This window comes from Danio rerio, chromosome 4 (genome assembly GCF_049306965.1).
Source record: "Danio rerio strain Tuebingen ecotype United States chromosome 4, GRCz12tu, whole genome shotgun sequence".
Lineage (NCBI taxonomy): Eukaryota > Metazoa > Chordata > Actinopteri > Cypriniformes > Danionidae > Danio > Danio rerio.
In genome coordinates, this window is record NC_133179.1 from 19,479,073 (window position 1) to 19,493,436 (window position 14,364).

The following is a 14,364-nucleotide window of genomic DNA, read 5'->3' on the forward strand; positions in this document are numbered from 1 at the left end:
CTGCTTCGTAGTTTTTTGCAAACTTTTCAACAATTTAAGCTGGCACATTAACTCTGTGCTCGCTTTGCCAATCCATCATCCATCCATCTCTCTGCACTGCCACAGACCACCTCAAATCATCTGACTGGTGAACTAAAAGGCCAGTGACTTGTGCCTGGATCCTTTAAACAAACAGTTGGAGTCAATGTTTGAAAAGGGCTTCAGTTGTTTCTGTTGCTGTAGTCAAGGGTGCAGCGCAAGCATGAACACACAAACATATGCGTAACCTCTGAACCAGACCACAAAAATCAAAGGCCATCACCTATGGTGACTAAGGATGAACGTATGACACTTTTACCATATAGACACTAATACCTGACCTCAGCGTGGTTTCCTGCCCACTGCTCTTTGACCATGTAAGCTGAACCATACGGACCACAGCTGAGATAAATCACACTGCAGGCTGTGCAGCTCCATTGCAGTTTGTAACAGCTACCAAAAGTATTCAAATAGTAAATATGCTATTTAAATGTCCATAAATGCATTACATTTGGCAATGTATAATGTGTCAACATGTACAATGATATTTTTTAAAGGTCCAATGACATTAAAATAAAGTTTTTTAGATCTTAAAATCAGTATTGATGTTTTTTAGGACATACAGTATATAAGCTAGTGCGCAACAAAACAGTAACAACATTCACATTTAGAAAATATAAAGATTTTTATTTTTATTTGTAGTGCATTTTAGTAATTTACATTTAAAGTGCTTTTTTATTTCTGACTAAATTTATCATTTTTTTCACGTCACATCATACTTCAGTTTATCATCAAATCATGACCAATCAATAGCTCTATACTGTCTGACATGCCCATGCATGTGTAATAAAAGTAGGCTGATAAAACAAAATTCTATTGGCTGTTTTTTTAAAGGGGAGGAGCTACACTATGTCTCACCCTTTCTTTGTTTCAGCTGAGATTACTCAAACATCGAATTTAAAAAATACACATTTCAAAGCACTTCACTGCACCTTTAAAGATAAATTAATATTGTCAAGTAAAAATATATGTTTACTGAATTAATATTTCATTTTTAATAGTAATAGTAGTATTAATAGTATTTAATAGTAGTTTAATAGTAGTTACTATTAAAGTAACTAGACTAGATTTTTGTTTATTAGTATTATACTTGTTGTTCTTCTTCTTGTTGTTCCTAACATTACTGTTAAAAAATCTATACTTCTTAGTAATAATGCATCAATTAACAAAAACGACTGTAAAGACATGGCAATTGTAAAACATTTTATAAATGATTTTTTTTTTTTTTTTAACCACCGTTTTACAAAAAAAAACTATCCAGGTATCATTTCACAGATACAAAAAAAAATACTAATAAAAAAAGGAGAAAGAGAAAAAGGAGAAAGAGGAGTATGAGAAAGCAGTTCTAGTATTTTATTATTGTTAATATATTTGAAGTCAGAATTATTAGCCCCCTCTGAATTAATAGCCCTGTTTATTTTTTCCCTAATTTCTGTTTAATGGAGAAATTATATTCTTCAACACATTTCTAAACATAATAGTTTTAATAACTGATTTATTTTATCTTTGTCATGATGACATTAAATAATATTTTACTAGATATTTTTCACGACACTTCTTTACAGCTTAAAGTGACATTTAAAGTCTTAGCTAGGTTTATAAGGTTAACTAGGCAGATTAGGGTAATTGGGCAAGTTATTGTATAACGATGGTTTGTTCTGTACAGTCAAAAATTAGCTTAAAGGGGCTAATAATTTTGACCTTAAAATAGTTTTAAAAAAATTAATAACTGCTTTTATTCTAGCCAAAATAAAAAAAGCAAGACTATCTCCAGAAGAAAAAACATTATCAGACATACTGTGAAAATTTACTTGCTCTTGTAAAAATAATTTGGGAAATAAAAGAAAATAAAAAAATAAAAAAATCAAAGGGCGGCTAATAATTCTGACTTCAACTGTGTGTGTGTGTGTGTATATATATATATACACATATAAAATGCTCCCATCGGTTAAGCCAGAGTTGTTGTAAATGGCTGATCAAACAAACTCAAACCCTTCAATACTTTAAAAAGACACTAATTTAAACATATAATCTACAGAACAATTAGTCTATTCATTCGTCCCTTATTAGTCTTTTCTTCAGATTTCGGAAGGGGTCACTTATGAAGTGGATGGCCATTGTTGCAGTCTATACAGCTCCATTACAGGACACCAATCTGACCCCTTCACTGTAACCATCTGATTTTACAGACCTGCCTCTTTCTCCCCATCTTCATGAACCAGGACAGGAGCTTAATGGGAATGCATTTACAACACGATTAACTCTGCATGCCCATTTCGTCCAGACCATCCATAGTGCTCCAATTAGAGTTAATGGACAATAAAAGTCTATGTGCTTTACGCTAAAAGAGGTCTGCCCTGAGAGGGAAGAGGTAGAGGCGGGTGGTTCTCACACCCCGTGGCACACATACAGCCAATGGGGTCTTTGTTGGGCCCCGAGGTGAGTGGGTCGGGCCATTGTGGCTGCTCTCCAATGGGTGAGCCATTTGAGTTCACTAGGATGGAACAAACTAGGTCAAAGTGGTGTCAGCGGGACGTTGGGTATTACTAGCGTGCTAACAAGCTAAGGAAGCAAACAGCGACCTTGATGATAAGAGATGAGGAAACACTCTGTTTTTAAACATCAGAGTAAATTAATATTGGAATCTGGTATTCTCGCATAGCATACAGTGGAAACTTTCCAATGGTTTGTCGTTCTGACCCACCGAATTTTGATGAGAGATCTGCCAATGTGCTTTTGGTTTCACAATGCCATACTGACATATATTATGCTGACTGAATAGCAAATGCCAATGCACTGAGGCACAGTCATTTCGCTGTATCCGTGACTCAGCTATGTGATGTTTGAGTGGCTCAAAAAAGGCAGCGCAGCAGACCACATGCAGGCCAGTTTAGTTCTCACAACCTCTACTGAGCTGACTGTGGAAAGATGCTCTCCAGAGACATTGACAGATACAGAAAACAGTTGCTCTGCAGTTAGATGATATAGCTTTCCTCCAATGCATGATGTCATTTCTTATAAAACCAATATTTCTTATAAAACCGATAACCTTTAAATGTAAAGCCAAATCCCTAAGGGTTAAAAGAATGTTGAAGGTTGTTTTCCAGTTAAACCTAGGTTTTTTTTACCCTTTTTACTTATTTCACAGCAAAAACAAGACATTTAATAAAACGATCATATTTCAGGTTTCATAGAACAGATGAAGTCACACAGATTTGGACTGACATGAATTAACGATCGCTCGGTGTTTGGCTAAACTCTTCTTTTGAATTTATCAACCAATGACAAACAATAAGACTCGCGTCTGCATGTGGATTGACACAATATTAGATTTTTAGGATTTCTAAAATTATACTTGAAGGTAGAGTCTCATCTTCTCCAACATGATTTTTGTCTCTGCAATTGGTTGGTTTCACATAACGTCATTGATGAGACTCAGATGAAGGACAGGAAGTGATTTTTCAACATAGGAATCGCTATCAGGACATCAAAATGCTTCTGTTTTATGTTGTTTATTATTGTTTAAATCGGCTAAATTATCAATGCTGAACAGCTTTTATAGAGTTCCAAAAGTTTTTACTTCATAAAAGGAGGAAAGTTCATGAAAACTGGCTGAAGAATAGAAGAAAAGGGGGTAGATGATAAACATTTATTTAATACATCCATGTGTACAAACTTTCATTTTTGAGCGCGATAATTCATTTGACAGCACCAATAATTATTATATACAGGCCTAGCCATGTGCATCATATAAAAATCAGATACAAACGCCACCCCATTTATACAAAATCCAAGAGAACATAAATAAAAAATCCTGCCATGTAATCGCTGCAAAAATCTCCATCTTATTGTGCAATAATCCATGTCTTTACTGGCGTTTTGGCAGAATAAACAATCATAAGGTGAACATCGAGGTGAGCGGCAGCAGTGAATGTTTGCTGAAAGCAAGCTCATTAAATGAACAAAAAAGAAATGCAAGCCTTGTGACAAAACTTAGAATATTGTATATATATATATAGAATACTGTAGCATAGTAAACTGATAAAACTGTAATAAATACTGTAACATTAGTATAAACTGTGGTGCATTATGATCGTGTATAATTATAGCATAGAAAACTGAAGCCTATTGAATAATTTGCTTAATACTACAGTTGTGTTCTACCACAGCAACAATATAATTACCACGACAGTTTAATTCAAGTAATTATCTATAGTATGCTTTCAAACACTATAGTAACTACTATAGTAGTTTTCATGTAACGTAATGGCTTATACAGCATCTACCACCACAATAACGGCAAATACATCTTAGATCAGAAGAAAATGATGTAAAGATCATGCTCAACATACGTGGTTATTTTCTATTTATAGCTCCTTTGAAATATGGTATTTATTGCAAAAATACAGACTTTCCCCCATGTCTCCCATTCAATTTTTACTTCCTGCCCTCCATCTAAATTACGCGCATCACCAGAACCACGTGATGGAAAACAACCTAGCCTATAGCAGCTACACACTGCCTTATCAAATTTTTGTTTTTCCATTTTATGACATAATAGTTTTATTATTTAAAATGTTTGAAAAGGGTTTGGAAAAGTCAACGTTTCGTACTGTTTAACCATTTCTAAGATATATAATCAACGTTTTTTACCACTATTTTAATTAGTTTTTTAGGGTAACAGTATCCCCAGCAGAAAAGGACCCTCCACATCAAAAGCTACAGGTCAGCCCACGATTCAGTAAACAGTTTTAAAATCTTCCAAGCATGCAGTAGACTGGAACAGTGCAGTGGCTTACTTCATATTCAAAGAAAAGAAAGACATCCAAAGATGCTCTTTCAAGTTACAAAGAAATGTGTGTTTTTGAAAAAAATGAAGCAAGCAGAAGTCAGTAATTTATTTGTATTGTTTAGCCGGACATGTTTACTGTTTCAAAATATTTAAAATGTGTCTTAAAATAAAACATATTGTGTTGAATGGGGGAGAAGTTGTTTTTTTCCAAAGACATTTAAAATTAACATTTTTAGAGCAGTAATCACAGCACCATATTTTTATGATACTATGAGAATCTCATACCGCCCCATGCCCAAGTAACACCTATTTTTTTACTATTTGTTTTTCAAATTATTAGACATGTAGTCACAATGTCACAATACTTTAATTTAAAGAATTGTGGTAATCAATATACATTGGTTATCGGATATACAGTACCACTCTCAGATGGATTCGCTTGAAACTGAAACTGTTGTTGACAAGTTGGTGCCACTTGTCCAACATAAATAGGACTGTTGTAACATCTATATTATCCTTTTAAGACCATTTTAAGCCACTCATAATATAATACCAGAATGGCATGAAATATAATCTCATCACATGCATACTCTTCTAGACGAACACACAATATTTTATTGTTAAGAATATTTAATTTAATAATAGTCATTTTAAGTATTTAATAATTAGGCATTGGAATCTGAATGTGAAAATGCATATCCTAAACAAGTAAATAATAATACATGTTAACAAAAAAGTGCAAGGTAAAAATTAAGGGCTATGATATCTGCTACCAGATCTATTTTCAGTTGTCAGGTAGCCACATGAAAATATACTATAATAATTTATAGCAAATACTATAATGTTTTTAACCATACTGAAACTGACACCTCCAATAAAGATAGTGTGCAACCTCTATTAGCTAAAATGTGGCTAGAATTGGTTTTATGTATTAGCAATATATATTGCATCACCAAAAATGATTGTGCAATAAGTCGACATGTTGATTAATGTGACAGGCCTAAATCACAAATGACATAATGGATTAACCTTAGCAAGCACTACTGTTAAAGGAAAGTTGTTGGCCACTTACCAGCGCAGACTTGCCAACACCTCCTGATCCGAGGACTACTAACTTGTATTCACGCATTGTGCAGTGTGTCCGTTAACTACCTGAGGGAGAAACAAGAGAAGGAAAAAACAATTAGTCTCAATTTCAGGATTAGCTAATCTCCTTAAAGAAAGAATCTATCATTCCCAGTTCACTTTCTTTTAAACTTTTCATTGAAAGTTCATGAAAAGTACATTGGAGCACCTCAATGCATAACCCGAATCTGAGAGCTGTAGTCAATCAAGCAACAAAGGAGATTTAGACCTGTGGTCGGCCCTCGAGTTCAGAGCTATCAGAAGGCCGCCAGCGTGAAATTGCCATAAAGCCAAGAATCTAATCTGAACTGCCCCCTCAAGACTCCTGCCCACTCATTAATTAGACTATTATGTAGAGTTTCCTCAAGACATCACAATTATGAGTCAACTTCACTTTTGCATTTAAAACACCTTAAAGAGTTTGTCAATCTGCCCACGAGGTGTTTGAGGTAGCCTAGCTGTGCATTCATGCCATTTCCTTATTTGCAGGAAGACAGTGGAACAAGAGCGGCGTGGTGGGGTTAACAGAGATCTCAGATAGATGACACACACACACACACACACACACACACACACACACACACACACACACACACACACACACACAAACACAAACACACACACAAACAGAGAGAGAGAGAGAGAGAGAGAGAGAGAGAGAGAGAGAGAGAGAGAGAGAGAGAGAGAGAGAGAGAGAGAGAGAGAGAGAGAGATAGTACAACTCCACACCCAGTCTCTTGGGTCTTTCCGGCTTTCTCACTCAGCAACAGCTGTATCACACAACTTGGAGTAATCAGGTTATTTAGAAAGTTTATGAATATATGGTGTTACATATACAGAACTATTTACAATTTATTGGTGAGTACAGCATGTGTTCATTGCAAAAAATGTATTGTTGTGGTGTTAACAAACCCAACAAAGTCATTTGTTAGTTAAACTCAGCCAAATGTGAACACTGTGACAATTACAAGATTAAAACTGCAACATTCAATTGAATGTCACAATACAGTAGTTTGATACCAATCGATACAGAAATTTTGAAAATGTCCATTTCCCGTGAACATTTTAACGCTGTTGAGCATTGTGTTCACATGCTCAATAGAAATGACTGTTGTTGGACATGAAGATCATCAGTTCACCAAACTCACCGCTGTTTACCAAGCGTAAACACAGATACAGAGAAACTGGAGCATTTCAAAGCCACGTTGCTAAGCTGACATACGAGCAATTCACTGATGAATTGTAGCTTTAAAATGCTCCACAATGGCAAATCAGCTGTGTTTAAGATTGCTCAACAGCAGTCAAATGTTAGCAATAAATTAATGTTTTTAAAAATTCAGTACCGATTGGTACCAAATTCTCGTATCGTGACACCCCTACTATACATCTATCATTCATTAAGAGATAAAAAAATAAATTCAGTAAAGTTAAAATAAAAATTATATCTTCGAAATCTTCATTTGTGTTACAAAAATCAACACTTATTTCAGTTTGTAGCTACACGACGACATACTTTTGATTTAGGGGTGAATTATCACTTTGTGAAGTATATTTATAAACTAATTTCGAGACGATCACGTGCTTATGATTGATCACGGCTGGTCCCGCATTATCCAACTTATGATTCATTAATCAGACAAACCCTATGTCACTATAAATAACGTAAGTTCTATACCATAGTCATCATCGGTTTGAAGAATCCCCACTTCCTCCCCTACTCCTCCTCCTTTCCTAAATGAGTGGCACGGCAGCCCAGTGCTTAGCAAGAACGTCACTGGTTCTAGTCCTTACCAAGCCAGTCAACGTTTCTGTGCAGAGTTCACATGTTCTCCCCATGCTCATGTAAGTTTCCCCTGGGGAAAAGTTAACTTAAGATAACAGTAACTTAAGTTAACTGACTAATCCAAATCAGAACTATAGACGTGCTCCTAGTAAGTAGTTTTATCTTCATAACAATCCCTAATTGCTCACTAGCTTCAAATAGTAGGGGAGTTCATGAGATCTACCTGAGCTCAAACTCCCCTTCTCACCCTCTCACGGGAGGAAGTCCCAGGCTCGAGGATCTTATGAGCTCAGGCCTCTCTCCTGGACAGCATGTCAAACACGCTTCATAATCAATCATCAGCTGAGTGTGAGCTCTTGAAGAGAACATTAGCTATACCATGAAACATTTCCAAACATCATGCGCAAAGTCAGGTTTCCAGCTCACCTGACACCAACTGGATTGTCTTACGCCAGATACCGAAGGCAGCAGCCCCATAAACAGTTTAATAGCACCTTATTAGGAAGAAAATGCAGTGATCTGCAGACAAACCTCACTACTTAACTAGTTAGTTGTTAAATGAAAAGTCATCCATCTTTACTTGAGTAATAAACCAATACAAACATCTGTCCCTTTCATTTCCGTCATTCCACCCAGGGGTTTGACCACAGAGTTAGAGTGGAATGAGTTTGCAGGGGGAAAACAGGAGGCCCGTATCAGATCCAACACGCTGGGTTTTAGTGGGCATGACGGCTGAATTTGGAGCCAGACTGACTGTGAGGCCACGCTCAGATAGAAGAGATTACCACTTACTCACTTCTAATGCAATAGACACGAGGGTATCGGAGACTGAGAGCTGCCCCAGCCCACTGCGCTCCCTCTCCTCAACAGAGCAGTGCCAGCAGCTCCGTGCTAAAGAACAAATCCTCCGCTGTCATCTAATGCTCTGCTTTCCATTTACATTGGCAAAGTACAGAGGGAATGGTAGATGGAGCAAGAGGGGGAGAAGAATTGTGTGTGGAAAACATCAAATAAAGGAGGGTGACAGAATAAGATTCTCTATCAAAAAAGGATACGACATGTAAATGGAAAACATCTTTTTTAAATGGACATATTTGACCACGATATTCAGTCAAGAATGTGTTCAGCACAGATGTGCAAACAAGAAGGTAAATGCAACCTCAGAAGACCTAATTGTTCTTCAAATGTTACATTAAAGCTCAGTGTAGGTTATAAAAAGGTTGCTTAAAATCAACATAACCAAGAAATGTTTTTGGTCATAAGACCATCTATTAGGAATCAAAATTCACATTTCGAAAGGGAAAAGCCTGATTATATCTTCACATATGCATTCCACATATGCTTTTGGTTGTCAATGAAGCCCTCAGGCACCAGGGATTTACAGGCTTACATCACAGAAGCAGGGGAATCTAGTTAGAGTTAGTGGGAAGGAGACGTCGCAGTGAAATCATGGTGGATTGGTAATGGTGTGAGGACTTGAATGAGTCTGTGCGTGTCTGCAAAAGTACTACATTTTATTATAAACCCACAATATTTTGTTTTTAATACAATATGATACAGGCTTTCTTGAAGTTTATGTTCTTCAGTGTTGAACAACAAAGCTGAAGGAACTAAATCATTTAATGCGAGTCTATAAAACTGGGTGGCCTTCTCAAAACTAGTGCCAGTTCAGTAGGTGGCATTACTTTGTCTTTACGTTCAGCCTATTTTATTAGTGGTTAAAATACATTTCTGCTACCCACTAGGGCTGATGATAAACCTAAAGAGGTTTTAATGCACATTTTCTCAGTAAAGTCAGTTCTAGTAGAAGTCGGCACGTACGGAGCAGCATTTATTAAAAAGAGTCACTTCATGCTGACAAGCTACATAAAGTAAAAACTGTGCTCTCCTAACAAGATGCGCATGATAATCACAAGTATGATCAATCGCGATTGTGTTTTAATTAAAGTGTTTAGTCCAACAACTTTCAATAGCACCTCTGGCCAGCAGAAGTCCAACCAAGCACCAGTTATAATATTCATAACTTATTTATTAATTCAATCTAAAGTTCTTTAAGTCTATTTTATAACCTCTTTGCACTTTCTTTGAGTACACTGAAAAACTGCCATCCCCAAGGCAGTTTCCAATTAGTAGATAAACGAATGTAAAAACAGAAATTTGCACAATAATAATAAATGCTTTTTTATGTTAGAGAAAGCAAGTCACTCCAAACTCTGCACACACTCCATTGATCCGTACAGGTCAGGCAGCACTCCAATCAGCAACCAGGGCACACTTCTCAAGCAGTGCCAAAGACTAAATACTGTGTCAGGTAATTCCTCCAAGATTCCTGTCATGCATTCATTTGCCACTTGCAACGTCATTACCTTTCTTCTCACCGATAGGTTACTACAGTTCATATTGTGCAGTCCATTCCGCGATGTCACAAGTTTTACATTTTTAAGGTGAGCTATCCATTTAATATTTTAAAGGCACAATATCCAATTTTCACCACTAGAGTGCGTGTATTCATAACAAACAACATCATATTTTGATTATGAGTTTGGAATCATACGAGTTGTCATCTTTATTACATCCTATGGGACATCCTATGGGCAAAAATCATGTCAGCAGCATAGTTTTATCATACTAAATTTATTTTCTGGTTTGGTCATAATGCTGATCTTTGCAGTGTAATAAAATGCACAACATGTTTAAGAATCTTTTGTTTTCTTGTTGCTCAGGTGTGAGTTTCACAGACTTTCAGCAGAGTGCAAAAATATTGATGTTTCTGTGGGTCTCATCTATCAAATCTGATCTTAAATTTGTATTTTATATTGGATTCGAGTCAGGTGATTGGCCTGGCCATTCTAAAGCTTGATTTTCTTTCTCTGAAATAATTTGAAAGTTTCTTCGGCTGTGTTTTGGATCATTGTCTTGCTAAAATGTCCACTGGTTTCATCTTGCTAATGTAGATATTGGAATAAAGTAGCTAAGGTTAAATTACAATGACAAAGAGTAGAGGGTTGTTTAAGAACTACTGAGAGATTTCATCTGCTGTCTGGGCTTTCACTTTTCGCTTTTCCCCTTTCTTCATGTGTTCACTACTTTTTCTCTGGATTTTTTCATTTCATAACTTAATTTCTAATCTAATTAGATTTGTTATCTTAGGTTGTTGCCAACATCCGGGGAAAATTTCAAGTCAACGGCACCTTGAGAAAAACATTGACATGTTCAATACTTATTTTTATCACTGTATATACTGGCCTAGTCATTGTGAATATTTTAAAAAATTACATATTGTAACTAAATAGGGTTCTGAAACAAAGAGAAAAGAATAACACGCGAGCAGATTACTTAATTATTTGGCTTTATTTATGTTTCATTAATAAGAGTTTCAGCTTGAGCAATAAATTGCAAAGCATCACTTGGGAAACACCATGGTAATGCTACATCAGTGCAACAGGCAAGCATTAAGCGCTGCTTTGTGGCTTTTGTCACAATGACAGAGGGACTTTGGGTGTGTGTACGAACAGCTTTCAATGGTCATACTGAAGCAAGAGTGAGTTACACATGACAGGGCGGATTATGACAGGAAACTTATATGATTTCTCACATCATCCCCCTTTAACACACCACGCCTCTGCTGGGCTATAAAGCCAAGCGATTACAAGTTCAGCTCAAAATACCTCAGAACCGTCCAGCGCTGTGTACTCTGACTAATAAATGAGTGACTTCATTGACTAAGGAAGAGACGTGACCCAAACTCACCCTGACCTCTTACTGTCCCTTATCAAATGTGATTAGTTGTCAAAAGGATGTGAAGTAATCTGTTCTGATGGGAATCTCTACAAAAGTTATTTGCTCTCTTTTCACCTTATTGAACAGGCCCAAGCCATCAGGGCCGTGAAGTGATGTTTCTTCTGCAATGCTTCCCATTCAGTAATTAACCAAGTAAGATTCCATGACACTATGCAAGCTGATTTTCAGAGCAGATGTTTCAGATCTTCCCCTCAAGGATGACTAAGGTCTGGAGTTTCAATATGAGCCAATGAGCTAGCTAAGCTTCTGACAACAAAATAGTTGAACAACTTTTTCACCACCGTTTTAGTTTAAATGTTAGAATTACAGTATTATATGCAGCATAGCCTAACTTTACAAACAGAAGTCCTTCTTTAGGCTAGGTAAACCATAGCGAGAGAGAGAGAGAGAGAGAGAGAGAGAGAGAGAGAGAGAGAGAGGGGGGGGGAGCATCTGTGCATAGTGTGAGAAGCTCAAAGTTATATGGTTGTGTTTGTGTATGTGGTTTACCAGCGTTAGTGTGTGACAAAAACATATATGCCTAAGATAATTGTCACAATTGCACACTTGACAAACTCAAAAGGAAGTCTTAAATATGCAAAATATAATTTTTATAATATGAGTTATGGGTAAATGTTTAAATGTTATCATAAAACAATCAATGCGATTTAATAATCCATTTTTATATGTTTTACATAGTCATTATTTAACACTTAAAATGAATAATCAAATCTAACATCGCTATATTTTTTAATCTAAAAATTAAAAGTCCTTTAATACATCATGTTGTCATACCTGATTAATTTTAATAGAATTCATTTATTTATTTTAATAGCAAATAAAATTTGTTTTTTTTTTAATTTAGGTTAAACGATATACACTATGGTTAGGCATATGACTGAAATAATAATAATAATAATTATTATTATTATTATTATTATTATTATAATAATCCTATTATCAGTAATAAGTGTTTAATTTAAAGGAACACTTTAGCCCAAAATAAAAATGTATGTATCCTCAGGCCGTCCAAGCTGACTATTTTGCATGACTCGGTTACATTACTACCACACCCATCATCTAAATGTTGTTTTAAAAAAGCCCAGAAAGATTGTTTTACTTCATAATTTCTCAATATATCATCAAGAAACAAAGGTTTTAATTCTATTTCCCATGTTGATTAGTCTTTTTTATACTCTCTTTATGCCAGTAGCCTTCAACTTTTATTTTAGAAATTTCACACAGAGCAATTTAAGCTAAAAATCTTCTACTGAAGAAGAACAGTAGATCATCTACTTAACGAATGACCTAATGCTGAGTAAATCAACCTTACATTAGAATTTTCTAGTGATCTATCCTTTTAATAACTGAACCAAGTCATGGACTGATTCACCTCACAGTGATTGGCTTCTGCCAGCTGCACTTTGCCTCCAAATTGTAAATTATTTCTCAGCTTTTTGACAAATCTCACCACCTGCTTCACTCCGCTGTCAATCCCACAAACCTCTTTGCATGGAAAAAAAAAATACCTCAGACACGCATGAGCCTGAAGAGCTTTAGAGAATAAAACACATCAAGGCCAGAGGATTACAATACCTTCCGACAGGTTAATTAATGACTAAAAGCCTCTTCTCAGCCGCTTTCTTCTCCAGAATGTTTCAGTTTTTGACTTGACGGATATAGACACATCATGACAGAAAGAGTTGAAAAAAACAGCCACACATCATTCTGACAGCTGTCAATACAGTCAGAACCTGAGCAGCATCATGAGCAAGGGAAAAAGGCGTCTGAACATTGTTTTTGGTCATGTTTTGGCAGTTGTGTTCTGCTTTCTGACTGTAGTAGAGGAGGAAGAGCAGCACTTGTGCTAATGGCTGATGGGGCTGTATTTGCTCAGCTTCAGGTTTGTCCTCAGAAAAGGTCAAGAGTGTGTGAGAGACTCAACAGCAGCACACACAGTGAAAGATTCACTGCCGAGTGGATCGGAGACCCTCGAACGTTGTGTTGTTAAGCTCTCGAAAGCCTTTAAAAAGGGGCTTTGAGGACATGTACAGCCTTTTGTGTAGACGCTTGATAAGAAAAGTGAAAAAATAATTCATGAAATCTGAAGAAAACACTTATCAAAAAGATGTGGGTCAAATCAAAACATGAAAAAAAACATCATGTTAGAGTGTATTATGAAGCTGTAATGTGTATGTGAAATTGGCAAAAAACAAATATTAGAATTATGGCTACCTCAAATCACTTTAGATAGATAAATATAATAGTTAAAATAATAAAAATGTGTTTATTTTCAATTTAAATGTTCTTACAATAAATGTATTTGTATTTTACAGTTATGTATAATCACCAAAAAATACTTACTATATTGATTTATTGTATATGCATATTCAGAATAAATAAATGTTTTAAATAGCAAAAGGTTGATAAAGTACAATAGGTAACATACAATGAAATCACAATGTATTAAATGTTAGTAAATTAATTAAACACTGAGAATTAGCATAATATGGTTAGATGCTAATGTAAAAAAACACAACTAAATTTAATTAGTTACTCAACTGTGTAACTCCAAGTAATATAACAATTACGACCTTTTAAAAGCATTAGTCTGCATTAAGAAATTAAAATTAAGCTAAGATTAATTAATCCTTTTAAATGTTGTCATTGCTGTACATTGTCTTAAGCTAAATTAACTGATGTTACCAAATGGAACCTCAATGTACAGAGCTAAAGAACAAATCTGCAATCTGCAAAATGCTACTGTAAACAAATTGAACTATCACACTACCTGCCTGAGCCAGAC

The 14,364-nt window shown here is 35.7% G+C and overlaps 1 protein-coding gene across 1 annotated transcript in view; it reads right to left on the reverse strand.

Annotated features, from left to right (window-relative positions):
- The window catches only part of rap1b (RAP1B, member of RAS oncogene family), an 85,873-nt gene that overhangs the window by 33,239 nt on the left and 38,270 nt on the right, over positions 1–14,364 (reverse strand). The window contains 1 exon segment of the mRNA NM_199533.1: positions 5,943–6,022. Within this exon segment, the coding sequence (NP_955827.1) occupies positions 5,943–5,999 (57 nt within the window). The 5' untranslated portion in view covers positions 6,000–6,022.